Here is a 15,969-nt window from a genome sequence, read left to right as displayed (position 1 = left end):
CACAAGAACCAGCGAAGAGAAGTGATTTCTTGCCCTCTGGAAGAACACTTATAGATATTCTGCGGCAAATGAAAATTCAATGTCTCTATGTCACGCCAACAAGTTTACAAATAGAGGATGAAGTTCGACAATGTCCTCAGTCCGCACGCAGATGGGTGTAAAGACCTTCGCAGTGGCTCATAAGTGACTGCACATAGATTCCAAATATTTTTATTCTTGAGGTATACAGGCACTAACTCAGACTTCAAAATATATGTTGATCAGCAGTGGGTCTATTCTAAATTGCAGAAAACTTGTGCAACCCTACATGCAGAAACATACTAATTAACAACAAAAATTAATTTAGATTTTCATTTTACTCATGTGATAGTTCTTATAGTTTGATTTATTTTAGATCTCTTGTTTTGGATGACAGAAAGGACAAATTATTGGAAAATCAAGAAGGAATGAATGCTTCTATTCCAAAACATTTAAAGAAGTTTCAACTAACCAAATATTATACTTAAATCTATATTCTTACTAGAAACATTTGTAGATTGCTTACAAAACAATTAAAAAGGCAGGGTAAGCAAAATAAAAAAATAATAATTATAAAGCATAAGTATTATATAGTTTATTTTGAAAAATTCAACGGCATATATTATTTCAACATTATATACATGATAGTATTTCCTAATATTGATATCGTGCTTTCAACTTTCTATATATAAACACACAAATGTATGTATAGATGTGTATATATAGTTACTCTGTGCTTCAACTGTGAGATAACTTATCAACTGTGAAAGAAACTTATTACAATGTTACCTTAATTTCTAATGGTGTTAAGCGCTAACTGTGCGGCAATATTTTCGGGATATAATAATTTATACCTTTTCTATATCAATTTGAAGACAGACAACGATTATATACATGTCACGGAATGTAGTATTGCTTGCCATTGGTCCTCGTTCAAGTAAATAGATTCTCTTTTACCCTTGGTCCTTTCCGTATAGAAATCACTTCATAGCTTTAGAAAATTACTTCTTCCATTATCACTGTATCTAAAGATTCTACAACAGCAAATGTTTAACACTTATATGATTTAAACTATTTTTTTTCTTGCATATGGATTGTCAAATCACAACACTTTTTTTCGAGTTAACATACGTAATGACAACGAATTATTCTTACCAAATTGTTAGTTTCATCTGATCGTTAATAAACTTTGTAGAACTAGATAAATCTTCACGTTCAAATTTCACCTTTCCCTACCGTATTTCATCATTTCCTTCAATGATAATCCTATTATTAAAATGCGTGAATTGTGTTCGTGAGTTTGAAGTACATTTTCTGTCTGGAGTTGAAATTAATAGCATGTTTCTAGTAGTATCGCTATTTTGTTTATTTCGGGAAGATATTCCTTTGTGACAGAAAGCATAAGTCTTGCTATAATGAAGACGTTGTCTACTTCAACTTCTTGCAAAAATAGTTACCTACTTCTTAGATATCTTCATTGATGTGTGGAAGAAATCCCAGCATCACTAGATATATTTGTGAATAATAAGAAAATAATTTCGTCAAAATCTTAGAGTTTTAAATACAATTAGGATCACATTTGTTTCAATTTAAGCAGTTTGGTGTAAATAGTTTTATAAATAATTTTTCGGCGTTTTCTATGTTTGTTCGTCAGTATTACGACAATCCTAGAAATTCTCATATCAATAGTAACACATTAGTAGTCAACATCGAACTTGTTTCTAAAAAACTTGGATAAAATAATAATTTGGGTTTATGATAAGATATGTATATGAAAGTTTTATGCCATTGTGCGAAATATCCAAGAAGGTAATGAGTACAAATTAGTAATTAACAAGTGTAAGATTAAAGTTTTTAGGAACTTCTACTATTAATGATTTCTTCAAATCACTATTAACTTCTCTTCCTGGAAAAGATACGATGAAGGAAACGAACTCATTTATAATACAAAATGAAGCAGGGAAACAGACTTGAAAGTAAAAATACTTAGAGATCACATACACACAATGTTCTAATGGTACGTCCGTTACTTGTATCAACTTTTTTTTTAAAAAAAAAAACAGTAAATTGGAAATGTGCGTTACTATTACTCTTTCCTGCATGAAGCAATAATGAATATTAGGTCCTTTAAAAGAATGTAATCATACGCATACTTTGATTGCATCTAAAGTCGGTTTTAAAATTAATGTTTGACAATGAAGTTTAAGAATTATGATAGAATTAGATTGAAACGGAGAACTTCCTCAAAGAAGATGCGAGTCAAATTTGGTGGTTCTGTTGTTTGATACAAATCTTTAGTTTCATGGTTATATCAGCATATTTCGGATTCTAATTATATTTATCACTGACATAGGCATTGCATATTGAGAACACTTCATTGCAATGGAACTGTAGTCAAGTCCTTTTCTTCAATATTTATTATTATTATCGTATAATAAATAGATTATACGCTGATTCAATAATTCAATACCCAACACTTTTTAGTTAGAGTTAGGAATACCAGTTGTATTGTTTCATTATTTTGTGCCCTCTCATATTATATATGGTTAATAACTATCACTTTTAATGATTGTCTCTTCTCCATCTATTTATTTGAAACTAGAGGCAGCCTGTTTTTTCTATAGACATTTTTGAGACATGTTTATGAGAGACGAATACTCAGACGTCCGTGGTGAACATGGAAGTTTTGAAGAAATGACGCTATGAACACTTCGGAATTTTAGTTTTATTTAGCAAGGGAATTTAAGCAGTGTTTTTCAGATGTTAACTTTAATATTTCGTAAGATATTTTTACTGACTTAGATTTTTTTTTACGGTTTTTAAACTTTAAGCTATTGAAGGGTCTTATTAGACAGTAAAATGTGGAATTAATAGGGCAAAAGTCTTCATAGTTAATTTCGCCTACCATTAAAAATAAGGTTTTTTTAATGTGAACTTCATATAGTCTATTTCATAATTTTGCACCATTATGTATAATATTATTTTAATGTAATTACGGAGATATTCATGTAATAACAATGGAATGATCTTATAATTTAGCTGCACATAAAGAAACAGCTTGTACGAAAATGTATGCGTATTAATAATAATTTATACTTTAAACGCTTCATACGTTTCTAATTATCGGCCAATATGTTTATGTTGTCTTATATTTGAAAGTTAGCTGACTGTTCATTTTTCATTTTCTGTCACTGACTGCATTTATAAATAATTAGGACAACTAATTAACTATTTTCCGGAATTCAAATAAATTGTTTCAATTTTTACCTTTTGCGTTAGTGTATAAGACTTTATTTTTATTTATTATGTTACAAATTTGTACGAATCATAATTTTTATTCCATTGCAATCTTAAGCATTACCTGTAAGAACTGTTGTACGATTATTTTTAAATTATCGTGCCACCCTTTTTTTTATCACTGCTGTGCACTCAATATTTTTTAAAGCCTTAACAATATATTCCTGGAAGAAAATATTTATAATTTATCATTATCTTTATTCAATCTCAGTTATGTGTAATGCTTCCGAAATTTTTAATAGAAAAATTTTGCAAGAAATGATATGGTATTAAAATATATATATTTTGAAGATGTATGTATATATTACCTGGCACTGAATGTTAATTTGTATTTCCGAAGCTTTTTATGAATCAAAGTGCGTTAAATAATAATTATTATCAGAAGACTTAGAAGAATAATTACTGTATTTCTAATAACAGACAGTTAGGTATGGTAAAACATAATAATTGTTGAATTGGTTGTAATTGTATCATTCATGTTACGAGAGAATTGGAATGATAATCATATCTTAAATATTATTGCAATCGTTAGTTGTAATCACAGTTTGCTTTTAGTAAATGTAGTTCCCATTTAGATGCATGGGAAAAATAGTACAGTGGGAAGACATAGAGAAACAACCACATTAGACCAAATATTTCCAAGTGTGAAGGAAAGTTTGGTGATGAAAGTATTGATATAAGGAAGTAGTGAACATAATACGAAAAGCACTTGAAAGATTGTCTTTTATGAGAAATATTAACATTTAACTCATTCAGCAATTATTTACTGCGTTTGTTATTCGAACTATCGCATCCCATTAAGAAATAAATAACACTGCGTCTATTATCAAAATCAGAAAAATGATTAAAAATTCGAATCGAAGTATAACCGAATCTCTATATCTTATCTTGTACTTCATTATATAATAGAGTTTAATAGTGAATCGTACTGCCTTGCTTCGTAGAACAGACAATTTTCGGATTGAATTTCTGTTGCTCAGCATTGATAGCGTTAATAGAAATGGTGTAGTGAATTATGTCTACATTTCCATATCGCTTCCTCGTGGAAATAATATTACGTCATCAAATCGCTTGCAGCAATGGCGCAGAAACGTTTTTGCTGGTGGGTGTACATGTGTTGCATATTAATAAAATACGCAAGACCTTGTAATTCGAAGAAAAAAGAATATTCACAAAATAATTTTGATTTTTTTTTACAAATTTTATGACTATTTTCAAGATAGTTTTCACAGCTTTTAAGAATATGTACCATGTAAGAACAGATAAGCTGTAGGCTTCATTCCATTGCTTTGGGGTCATCTTAAAAAAAATGTTCTCTTATAAAGGTATCCGATAGCACAGATGAGGTAAGCTAACTGGTACCACAATGTAGAATAATAGGTTCAGAATGGTGTGAATTGTTTTGGAAGAGAGATAATGTAGACAAAATGAACTTTTTTGAATTTAGCTACTAAAGACCATATGCTTTGAACGGCGGCGTCTTACGTCTGTCAAATTATTTGAATTGGTATAAAGGCTACAATTTGGATCAAAGGATTTTGGGTACCCCTGTATTCCCTCCAATTCCTGCGACACTGGATTGCAATACTTCGTAATGAATGTATTGGAAATAATAGAAGGGAGATAATGTTTTGTCGTCGGATCTCTCTTTGCATGAAATATCATGGGATTTATTATGAAGCAGTAATGGTTTTGAAGAAACTGATAATGACGTAGCTTCCTAGCATCCTGCCCCTCTATTGGTAGCTTTATTCACTCCCTCTCTCTCTCTGGGCCCAAACGAAAATGCTAAATGTTGTGGTATCACTTGTTTCAAATCCGCCAACACAAAACCAAACGTAGAGTACAGAATATCACCACCGGATAATGCGCAATTACCTTTCCTCTTAATGAAACACATTTAGTAGTTTCCACTTGAGGTGAGATATGAAAAGAAAACACCCTTCGAGACACTCCAAAATCTAGACAAACCTTTGATTGTCAGTTACAGTGTAAGTGGGTTTTAGGTAAGGGACGAAAGTTAAACAACGCACCAAATGCTCTTGAGTTTCTTCCTAAGCAATGTAAATACTCGTCTCCTCTTTTGTTAAAAAAATATAAGAAACGAAAAAGAATGTCCCATTGGTGTTATGCCTTCTGGTGTACCCTGGAGAGTTCTCACAAGTAGTTTGGTTTGCACAAACAGCAAAACGATCCCATGTTTTTGTAAAACGAATTCCTCCGTCTCTTCTTGGCCCAGCGACTGAAGACGTCCTCCCCCGTGAGAGCCAGATTTCGTCCTGGAAAGAAAACAGAGGCAGAATATTAGATACATTCCTTGCATTTCGGCCCTCGGCAAAAAATATGGCGAGATAGCAAAGAGCTAGAAAATAATATCGTAGGTCTTTCCTATGATACATCTCAATATTTTAACCGAAGAACAGCATTCCGCTTGAAACCAACCAAGCGACATGAATATGCCGATATTGATTTCCATCCCTGTTTTATACTGTATTTTCTTTAAAATGGATATGAATATAGAGTTCCTTAAATCCTGTTCATTTTCCTTGTGTGTTTTCTTTCTTCTTACAATTTAGGGTGACCAGATTTTCTATCTTTTTAAACTGCTTCCTTCCCATTATAAACACACATACATATAACAATTACGAAATTAGGAGTTTGTTAATTAGGCAAGTTTTTATGAAATGTATTTTAACGCTTCTATGAACAGTTGAGTTGTAAAGGCAAGGAAAGTGTCTTCACAAAATTAACTTATTTTCACTTGCTTAAGAACAATAAGTTTATCGTACAGTACACAAGAATTATACATTCAACAACATCATTTGAAAAATAATTGTCATTAGAATTGATTGCTCGTAAGAAAGTACTGTTTTTCAAAATCCAAGACACGTGAAAGTAATATTACATTTTGTGATTAAGGTTTCTACATTTTGTTGTAGACTTGTCGACTGTTAAAATAAAATAATATTCATTACTGAAAATATTCTTTCATGATTCTTTTCCTTGCATCATTTCTATGAATTCAACAATTGGTGTAATATTTGGTGCAGTGATCACTAAGATAACAAAGAACACTTTGAACTGCTCAAAATTTCCCGATGTTATGCCATTGATAAATAAATCATAAGAAAAGTGGACGTGGATTATTCCTTTTAGCATGTAATATTAATACTGCAGGAATTAAAATCCTGCAAGCTTTTTAGAAGTAGGTTCATTAATCTTGCCATGATTTTTGAAGATATACGCATTACCAATCATTAGTTTGTTTATTGAAGACTTGGTCTGTGTTATCTAATTTATCTACTTGTTATCTAATTTACTGCTTATCGAAGACACAAAATACGGTATTGTAATATTCCGCTACAGAAGAAACATAAACAACACTTGGTTTAGTTTCAAGGATATTTGTCACGAATGAAAGGCCACTTAGAAATGAATACGATGTACTATCAAGGAAGGTCAATGTTAATGCTCTTGAACAACAGTTCATATCCATATTTTGCACTATTTCCACATCTTGTCAGCCATCATGCAAGTGTTTCCACCCACTAAGAGAAGCGCTCGAGACCAGGGAGTCGTAACGTACCCAATTTGCGTTACACGGTACGTTCTATTTTGTAGGAGGAAGAGTATGGTTCAGATGCTGGTACCCATGTAACGTAACGAAATGCAATATGTTATAGACTGACGTTACAAGGAACATAACAAAATGTACGTATTATGGTAGATATTAACGTTATAAAGGAACGAAACGAAATGAGCACATTGGAACATAACGTAATATGCAATATGGTATATACTACCGTTACAAGGAATGTAGTAACGAAATGCAATGTGGTATACACTAGCGATACAAAAACGTAAAGAAATACAACATGGTAGTAAGTAACGGTACATAGGAACGTAATTGAATGCAATCCTCCGTAACGGAATGAAGTGAAAGGCAATATGGTTAATTAACGTTACATAGGAATGTAACAAAATGTAAACCACTGTAGCGGAACCGAACAAAATGCAGTTCGGTACATACCATCTGCATAAGGAACGTAAATAAATTCAGTATGGTAGATGTTAACGTTACAAGGAAAGAACAATTCACAATTGTTGGCTAGTAACGTTATAAGCGCGTGAAGAATATAATCTATTTAACATCAAGGAAGAAAAAGGAATAGCCCAAATATCTTACCTTTCATTGGAACATTGCGAAAAATAACTCAGAATATCGTGTGGGATTAATGTGAAATAGCCGTTAAAAATTTGATTGTTTGTAAATAAATGAATTTCAACCAGGGTTGTTAAAGGGTCAGGAATTTTAAATCATTCCAATTCCGGTTCAGCAGGGAATATTAGCAAGCATAAATAAATGTGGACCGTAAAAAGCCTTTTTATGTTTAAAATATTTCAATTCGTTCCAGGAACCTTTCTCCGGATCAATTGAAATACGGCACAGGGACCTTCATTCCGGATCAAATTAAAGACGGGCTAAGTTCCATATTGAAATTAAACAATACGCAACTTGGACCGAATTTCAACTGTGCGATAAAAAAGATTCTGGTCTTGTTGCGGAACCCAGTAGAACCCATTAGAATTTATGGGTTCGTGGACGTTTAACAACCCTGATTTGAAAATTACATTTTTGGCTCGAAATTGAATAAAGCTTCCAACTAGTGTAGAAATGAGTAGCCATAGACGTGCGCACGGGGTGCAGGGGGGGGGGCACATGCCTCACCCCCTAATCAAGGACGTCTGCCGATATTTTCGACGCAGGGACAAGCAAGGTATTTTTACAGGGGCATATTAAACCGATAATAGTGTTGCTCCCTCAAGAAACACCTCTTGAATTCGAAATTATCGCATTCCTGCATCCCCATTATAATAATTAATGTAAATTACTATGACTGGGATCAAATTATACGTGTGAAATATATACTTTTAGCTGACATTCGTTTTCTAAAGGGGAGATGTGGGCATCCTCGCCCCCTTTCAGATTTCTATGCCCCTATATTATTATACTTTAATCCAGAAATTTAGGGTAGAGGAATCTTATCGCCGGTTAATAAACGATATTATGCTCTTGAAGAAAATGAAGTATTTTCAAGCCGATGAAAGTTAACAAAGCAGTAACGGCGGAAGAAGGTGCAGTGGCGCAACCACAGGGGGCAGGGTAGATAAGCCCTCAAACTTGTATGGAAATCAATTCTAGGGGGTAAGGGGACAAACATTGAACTGTAGAAAGAAAGGTTGCAATATCTAAGAGTAGCAAGACAAAAGGATACTGAAGATGGATTTAGTTTTCACATCTGTCATGCAGTATTTCTTCCAGACGGTCAAGAGCACCTGCAAGGAGGCACAGAGGGGCAATTGCCCTCTCTCGATTCCTGTCTTTATACAAATATAAATAAAGTTATATAAACTTGGACAGTTCCTGCTGCTTACGGTTTAAGTTTTGCCCGTGTAAGGTAATAAATAGATGTATTATTAATTTTTGAAATCGCACCGTTCATTTATAAACACACTGTATATGAGTCATTGTGAATTCGAGTCAATTAAAACATTTTGCGTTGTTGCGAGATTATCTATTAGGATAAAATTTGGATATAATGAATCTAAGTATAGAAAATGCAACTTGTATATAAAAATTGCCATGTCCAACTGATCTCCGAAAGTAGTGTTTAGCACGTCACATTAAAAGTATATGATTGATTTGGTGTTTTGAGTCCACTTATTCACAGTAAGGCTAATCGGGACTGGACCTACAGTTTAAAGTGGAATCCCAATCACTTGTGCCTCCACAGGGTATCGAACCCGGTACCCCTTCATTACAAGGCGACGACGCTACCACTGCGCCATCGGGGAGGTCATTTCAAGTATAGTTCATGATTGTATCTAGTAGTATATGAACGAGATGTGTCCCTCCACTCAAACAATACGTGGTTTGTCCCCACCGAACGAAGTGTGTCACTTATAAATTAAGTTTCCGAAAGCAGGTATTATGCATGAACAGAACAAAAAAATACTCCTGAAAAATTATGAGCCAGTTCGTGGCGGGAGTTATTGACGGTCTTCCCCACAACCTATCCGTTTTAGGTTCCGGGTTCGAGTCCTGGTCTGTAAATATCTTTTTTAGGTGTCTCTTCATTAATTTAATCTAATTATCATCCATCTTCATAGTTTCGATTAATTATAAAAGTGACATGAAAGCAAAGCAAAATAAGAACAAATAGATATAATTGCAAAATGACTACAATGTCAGAACTACATTTGAAAAATAAAATGCGAGCAGAAGATTCATCTACAAACAGGCGTTTGGGGAGAACTGTGTAGACAGACAGCACGCTCCCGAAAGTTGCTAATCCACGTGTAGCATGACCTTCGAATACTGGAGTTGTGTTTTTCAGGAAAGTTTGCTCGACGCTCCTCAAGCGTCTTATCAAGAATGCCTCGGTGTTTGCAGCATTGCCAACTTATTTTCCGTCGGAAAAATCTTTTTCTCCTATTTAATCTGCTGTTGGCTCTACAATACAGCATATTAATCAAGATACAACAACTGAATTACGGCGAAGTAGGTTAGAAACCCTTCGTGCTCAAGAGCAGCTTCGATAAGGCACCTGAATTGTTTCGAGATGAACCAGGAAATGGGCGATCTTTATTACCCAGGCCATTCAGTAAAACTAATGCCACAAGGAGTTTTCTGTGTGGATTTGTGAGCATGAAATTGTAGGTTGATGATAGTACTACAAGACGTCAAGTGGATTTTTTTCTATTTCGTTATTTTATATAGCTTTCCTACCTATATAGTTTGAATAACTAATTAATCATTTGATGAGCAGACAAACACGAAGAAGCCGATCCTGTGGCAAATTGGTTAGCGTAATACACTGCGAAGTCTAATGTCGGATTAGAGCCTGGATTAGAAAATATGGATGGGTCATTGTCTTTATACCACTTCCATCACCTATCACATCCTTTATCATCGCGATTAACCGAAAGTGGTAGACGCGAAATAAAAATAGAACCTTTGCATGGACGTCCGAAAGAGAGGCAAGGGGGAAGGGGGTGCACGACCCACCAGGAAAATGAAAGTCAACCAAAAATTATATATATATATATATCACACAATTCCATTTCAGCTGCAAAAATATATGTTAATTATTGCATGAACATAACTAACTAACTCTCTAGCCTTCTTAAACCCGAAGATTCATGGCTGCAGCAACACAGGCCTTCCATCTTTCCCTATCTTGAGCAAGATCTATATACTCTTTTCCATCCCTACCTATTTCCTTTAGGTCCATCTCAACGTTGTCCCTCCATCTTCGTCTTGGCCTTCCTACAGGTCTCTTACCATCAAGTTTCCCAACAAGAATCCTGTAAACTCCTCTTTCCTCTCCAATTCGTGCCACTTGGCCTGCCCCCCTAAGTCTTCTTGATTTAATTATTCTAATAATATCTGGACATGAATACAAATTATGTAGTTCTAAATTATGTAACCTTCTCCATTCACCTGTCTCCTCATCCCTTTCAGGTCCAAATATTTTCCTAAGGATCTTATTTTCAAATAAGATGAACATGATAACTTCAAATTGAAGCAATGTTTTTTGAGGAGACAACACTCAGGCGCGTATATTCTAGGCTACCTAGGCTATCGCCGAAACCCAGATTAAATACAGAAAATAATCGACTATCAAATGTGACTGATGCTTCACTCTCAAACAACGACCGCGGGAAAAAATGATAGTATAAAACCCGCGACTCCTGTGCACCGTACTCCAGCGAGGAGAGGAGGGGGAGATTGGACCATGCTTCCTTATGGCCTGCGCGGGGATTTTAAGTCCAAGGTTTGTTTTCCTTGTGCTCGCTCTATACATGGGGATGGAATCCTTTCCTTTAAAACTACCACCAGGCTTCAGCGGTTAAATTCTTCCCCGACCAGCACCTGGAGGTGGTCGGTGACGTATTTGTAGTGGCTTCTTAGACAGGGATCTCTTCGTTTTACAACGGCGGTAAAACCTTACAGCGATACCAATCCGATAATCAGCATGGGATTTTTCCCAGGTAAGGGAAATTTTGAAACTAAACTACTATTACAGAAACGGGAAAAGAGTGGCTGGCATGTGATAGGGAATTTGTCCTCTAGGCCAAAACAACACTGTCCCATCGAACACATGCAGAACTCGCAGGCCGCTGACCTTCTACCAACAAACCACGCTTTACGATGTTTTCAACCCCTCTGCTGCTTTTTTATGACTGGCTGGGGTAGACTGACTGGCCGGAGATGACAAAGGGCATTTTGCGAGTGGAAATCGCGTTCAAGGAAGTTTAAGAAAATTAGGTATCTTACTGTGTGAATTTTCTTAAGTGTATTGAGTGAGTGAATTACGTATATATGTTTTGAATGATCTGTGCTGCGTCGTGTAGTGAACGAAAATGAATGACATAATGAACTATTGCCGAAATAATTTACTCTGCTTTTGCATGAGGATAAACTTGAAATCGTGAAGATATGCAGGCCTCTGGCATCGCAAAGAAGAGAAGAATGGATTTGATTTGTTATTTTGCGTTGCTCTTCTGCCACTTTAGCTAATCGCGACGATGAGAATGAGTGACGATACGATGAAATTCATGAAGGGTCATTCACAAAGAATACCCATGTCCATGTCTGGATTTGAACCCGGGTCCCCTGGCGTCACAGTGCGCTGTGCTAATAACCATTTTACCACAGAGGTTGCCAAGAGAAGAATGGAGTTCCTTTCCAAACTAAATATTCAAGGTAAGAAGTTTATTATACGCGTATATTTTTAAACCCAGCATACGCCACTGTCAACACTGTTATGCACCTTGTTTGCCCCTCCCTGGAAAAAAAAATCCTGCAGACGTCCATGAACCTTTGGTATCGACTTCGGAGTATAAAGCATTGTTTCGTCAATGTATAGCGCGGCAATAGACCGCAACAGCCTCTTACAGAGTATTTGCCAGGAAGTATCAACACGAGAACAGCGATAGGAATTCCTCTTACTTTAGATTTTCTCAAACTAATTTCAAGTATGTGGTGAAAATGCCTTCTATTTAGTATGCAAATAAAGGTTTTTAATTTGAATGGGCGTAGGGGAACCTGTCCTAAAATGACATACTCAGATAAAATGACATACCTTGAGTTTCTCGTTACTGCTGCAAGGGGCAGTACTTTTTAGTCTCTGATTGTGTACTGTAGTAGACAACAAAGAACCTGTGCGAGTGGCGGTGCCATTGTGTAAAGAATTTCGGAACAGAAGCCTAATCCTTAAATACGGAGTTGTAAAAGTTTGAGGTAATCATTGTTTGATGCCAGATTTCTACAATTACAATAAGCGGGCCAACATTTGTATAAATAAGGTAAGGAATTAGTTATATTGTGCATATTATAAACCCATTGTAAAATCTTGCAAGTTGTTACGGGCTGCTAATTTAATAACTAACTAACTCAATTAACTCAACTGAACTGAGCTTAGCAACGCAACAACGAAGAATCTCTCGCCTCACCTGCTGGGCGAATTAAACATTACATGAAATATAATACGGTCAGGATAAGTGCCTAACAGTCGGAGTTACCGAGAATAAACCTAGGAGGATTTGATTTTAAATACCTGAAATGACGTTACATAATACTACGGTGTTTCTGAATATACACATATATTAAAGCACAGATAAATAGACATTACATCTTGCCCTCTTTCACTCGATCTCACATTCATTCTCTCATTCTATGGCATATTGCGACAATATGACAAATACAAAGGTTAGATTATTTACTACTTTGACCATACTCTTGCTATGTCTTGGCTACATTGCCTTTTACAATTTATCGTTTAGGATTTTAAGTATAAAGTGAATAATTGTTCCTTGTGCGAACCCCTTCTATCTTTTCTGCAGGTATAAATATATTTCAATGAATTATTGTTTGCTGTTAACATAAACTCTGATCTTTAACATCTTTTCCGCCGGAAAACAGATGTCTAGGGATGCCATAGCACTGATTTAAGTTATGCAATGATTTGATTTACGCAGCTTCGCGGTAGATAGTCGTCATCTCTCTCACACACGCACATGGTTGGATCTTACCTTCGCTGCATTTCCTCTGACCTGGGTTGGGTGAAAGTGGTCCTACAGTTCTGGAAGACATCCACGCTCCATTGTTGCACCTTGCGGTTATCCTGGTTGGCGAAAGTGGATCAGTCGGCAGCTCCATCTGGCATCATCGGCTCCTGGCTTCACTCGTTCACTTCGCAGGGACGTCCAGGACGGTACACGTACACTGTCGACTCCATACGACAACTTGCGCAATAATAGGTCAGTTCTTCGCGGTCACTCGTAAGTACAGATACGTGACTTGGGCGATGAGACGAACATACGCGATGAGCCATTCGCGGTTTCACATGGATATCAAATGTTATTAACTTTCACTACTTAGGACGTTGTTTCGGACGATTGACACAGGTGGACGTGTCTGGCGTTATTCTCACATAACCACACGGATGTGCACGGATGCGTTGACGGAGAAGGGGAGAACGACCCCCTGGTTCTATTCTGCTCTACTCCATGGCTCTGAAACACTCACTCGAGGAAAACAAATCCAGACCTCGGGTCCGCTTGCAACTCGCAGCTCGGTCGCGCGTAGCTCACACTCCGGTGGCGATTGTAGGCAAACTGTGTAAAACTGTTCCAAATCATCCCTTTTATTCCAGATTTGAACGTGGTGACGCGCTACCCTCTATGATCAGGTGCTTGTTTATTGTTTCTGGTGCTTTGACCGTTGTCCTCCTATCCTGGTCAATGCTCACTCCGGTCCTTAACCCCTAGTAGCAGCCCCTCGCGCAGAGATTAGGCTAAATCTTCCGCTATTGTATTCAGTCACGAAAAGCAGGGACAACTCAGTAGGGTAGCTTCTCCCTTTCAATCCAGCGATGAATCTTTAATAATTCATAACTCCCGTATTTCTGTTCTGATTAGGCTCAAATCTTGAAATCAGTACTTTCAAGATGTGTTCTACCGCTGGTTAAAATCTCATCCAATTCGGTCCATTGGTTAAGAAGTTGCATTTTTCTTGCTATTCCCATAAGAATGCATGTAAATCCGAATTCGGGCGAAAAACGGTGGTTGAGCAAGCTAGTGCTGGCTAAGACAGTTCGCTAGACACCTGTATTCGCGACGGATATTAATATTACCAATTGCAATTAATTCCTACTAACGGGCAATTAGATTAATTACTTGTCACTCAATATTTGACCGTTATAAAGTATTCATAAACGCGAGTATTTACACACCTGTTTGAGGTTATGACAGAGGGTAAAATGACATACTCTTAACTAGGGTAAAATGACATAGCATGTCATTTTACCAGAGTAAATATTTTTGTGGACCTACACATTTAATAGGAATTCTATTATTGCCAAGGCGTAAAATATGTAAGTGTTGAAAGTTGTTCAATGTGTAAATAATACCAGTAATGGCTACAGTTAATTAAATAAATCACTATTGCAACTGAATTATTGTAGACATTATGGAAAGCAGACTGAAAATGTTTTCTATTATTATTATTATTTTAGGCTACAGAAATAATGGTTGGAGAGTACGTAAGAAGAACTGACAGACAGTCATGGCATAAGGACACTATGCAACGTGCTATAAATGCAATAAACAATGGAGAAATGTGTTGGCAACGTGCATCCAAGACATTCTGCGTTCCAGACGCTACGCTGTGGATGAGAGTGCAGGGGAAAAACAAGCAGGTGGTTGGAGTTGATAAAGGATTGGGTCGTTACCAAACAACTTTTCCGACGGTGGGAAGGTGGGACCCAGACAGGAATTGATACACCTGAAACTGCGGCCGAATCATCATCATTTCCAGCTTTGACTCCTGTAACCGAAATTGCACAACATTTTCCTCCGCCATCTGCAATGCCATCACCTTGTGGTACCACATCTGTAACTGCAACTTCATTACCCTCATTGCTCAGACCAATCGACATATCACCACTACCCTCTACATCCCAGGCCAGGTCCTCCAGAAAAAGGAAGCATGAGGGACCACAAATCTTAACAGGTAGCCCTTTTCTCACCGAAGTGAAGACAAAAGTTGCAGAGAAGAAACTATTAGAATCGAGACGGGCAGCTCGACAAGCCAAGATTAAACTTCAGTTTGATGATAATGACGATGATGATTCTGAGCTACATGATAGTGATGACGATGCGCCATGCATCTATTGCAACGACTTATTCAGTCATTCGAAACCTAAGGAAACATGGCTGAAGTGCATACAATGTTCAATGTGGGCGCACAATGAGTGTGCTGGTGTACCAAAGACATCAACGACACTTACTTGCGATTTATGCAAGTAAAAAGTTTCAATTACGTGTTATATGAATGGGTATGTAAGATTCAATTACGTGTTATAAATGGGTATGTCATTTTATCTAAGTACCTCAGGTAAAATGACACACTGTTGCATTTTTCAAAAAACCTTTGTAAAGAGCATATAACATAACATATATTATTTTTAACTCTACCATATAAACGGTAATGCTTTGAGTTCTTAATATGTAAAAAATAAACAAAGAGTTGCAATTAATACACTTGCTACAGCATTTTTTCCTTACCGTATGTCATTTTAGGACAGG

General features: G+C 36.3%; 1 protein-coding gene across 1 annotated transcript in view; it reads right to left on the bottom strand.

Annotated features, from left to right (window-relative positions):
- Positions 1-607: 607 nt before the first annotated feature.
- Positions 608-15,969, bottom strand: part of LOC145994742 (regulator of G-protein signaling 7-binding protein-like) — a 579,659-nt gene continuing 564,297 nt past the window's right edge. Inside the window, exon 5 of the mRNA XM_083130961.1 lies at positions 608-5,594. Within this exon, the coding sequence (XP_082987087.1) occupies positions 5,473-5,594 (122 nt within the window). The 3' untranslated portion in view covers positions 608-5,472. The remainder of the gene's footprint in view (positions 5,595-15,969) is intronic.

Source organism: Lepisma saccharinum, chromosome 11, assembly GCF_977018435.1.
Source record: "Lepisma saccharinum chromosome 11, izLepSacc3.1, whole genome shotgun sequence".
Lineage (NCBI taxonomy): Eukaryota > Metazoa > Arthropoda > Insecta > Zygentoma > Lepismatidae > Lepisma > Lepisma saccharinum.
The sequence above is the reverse complement of the archived record's forward strand: the minus strand, read 5'-3'. Positions and strand labels throughout refer to the sequence as shown.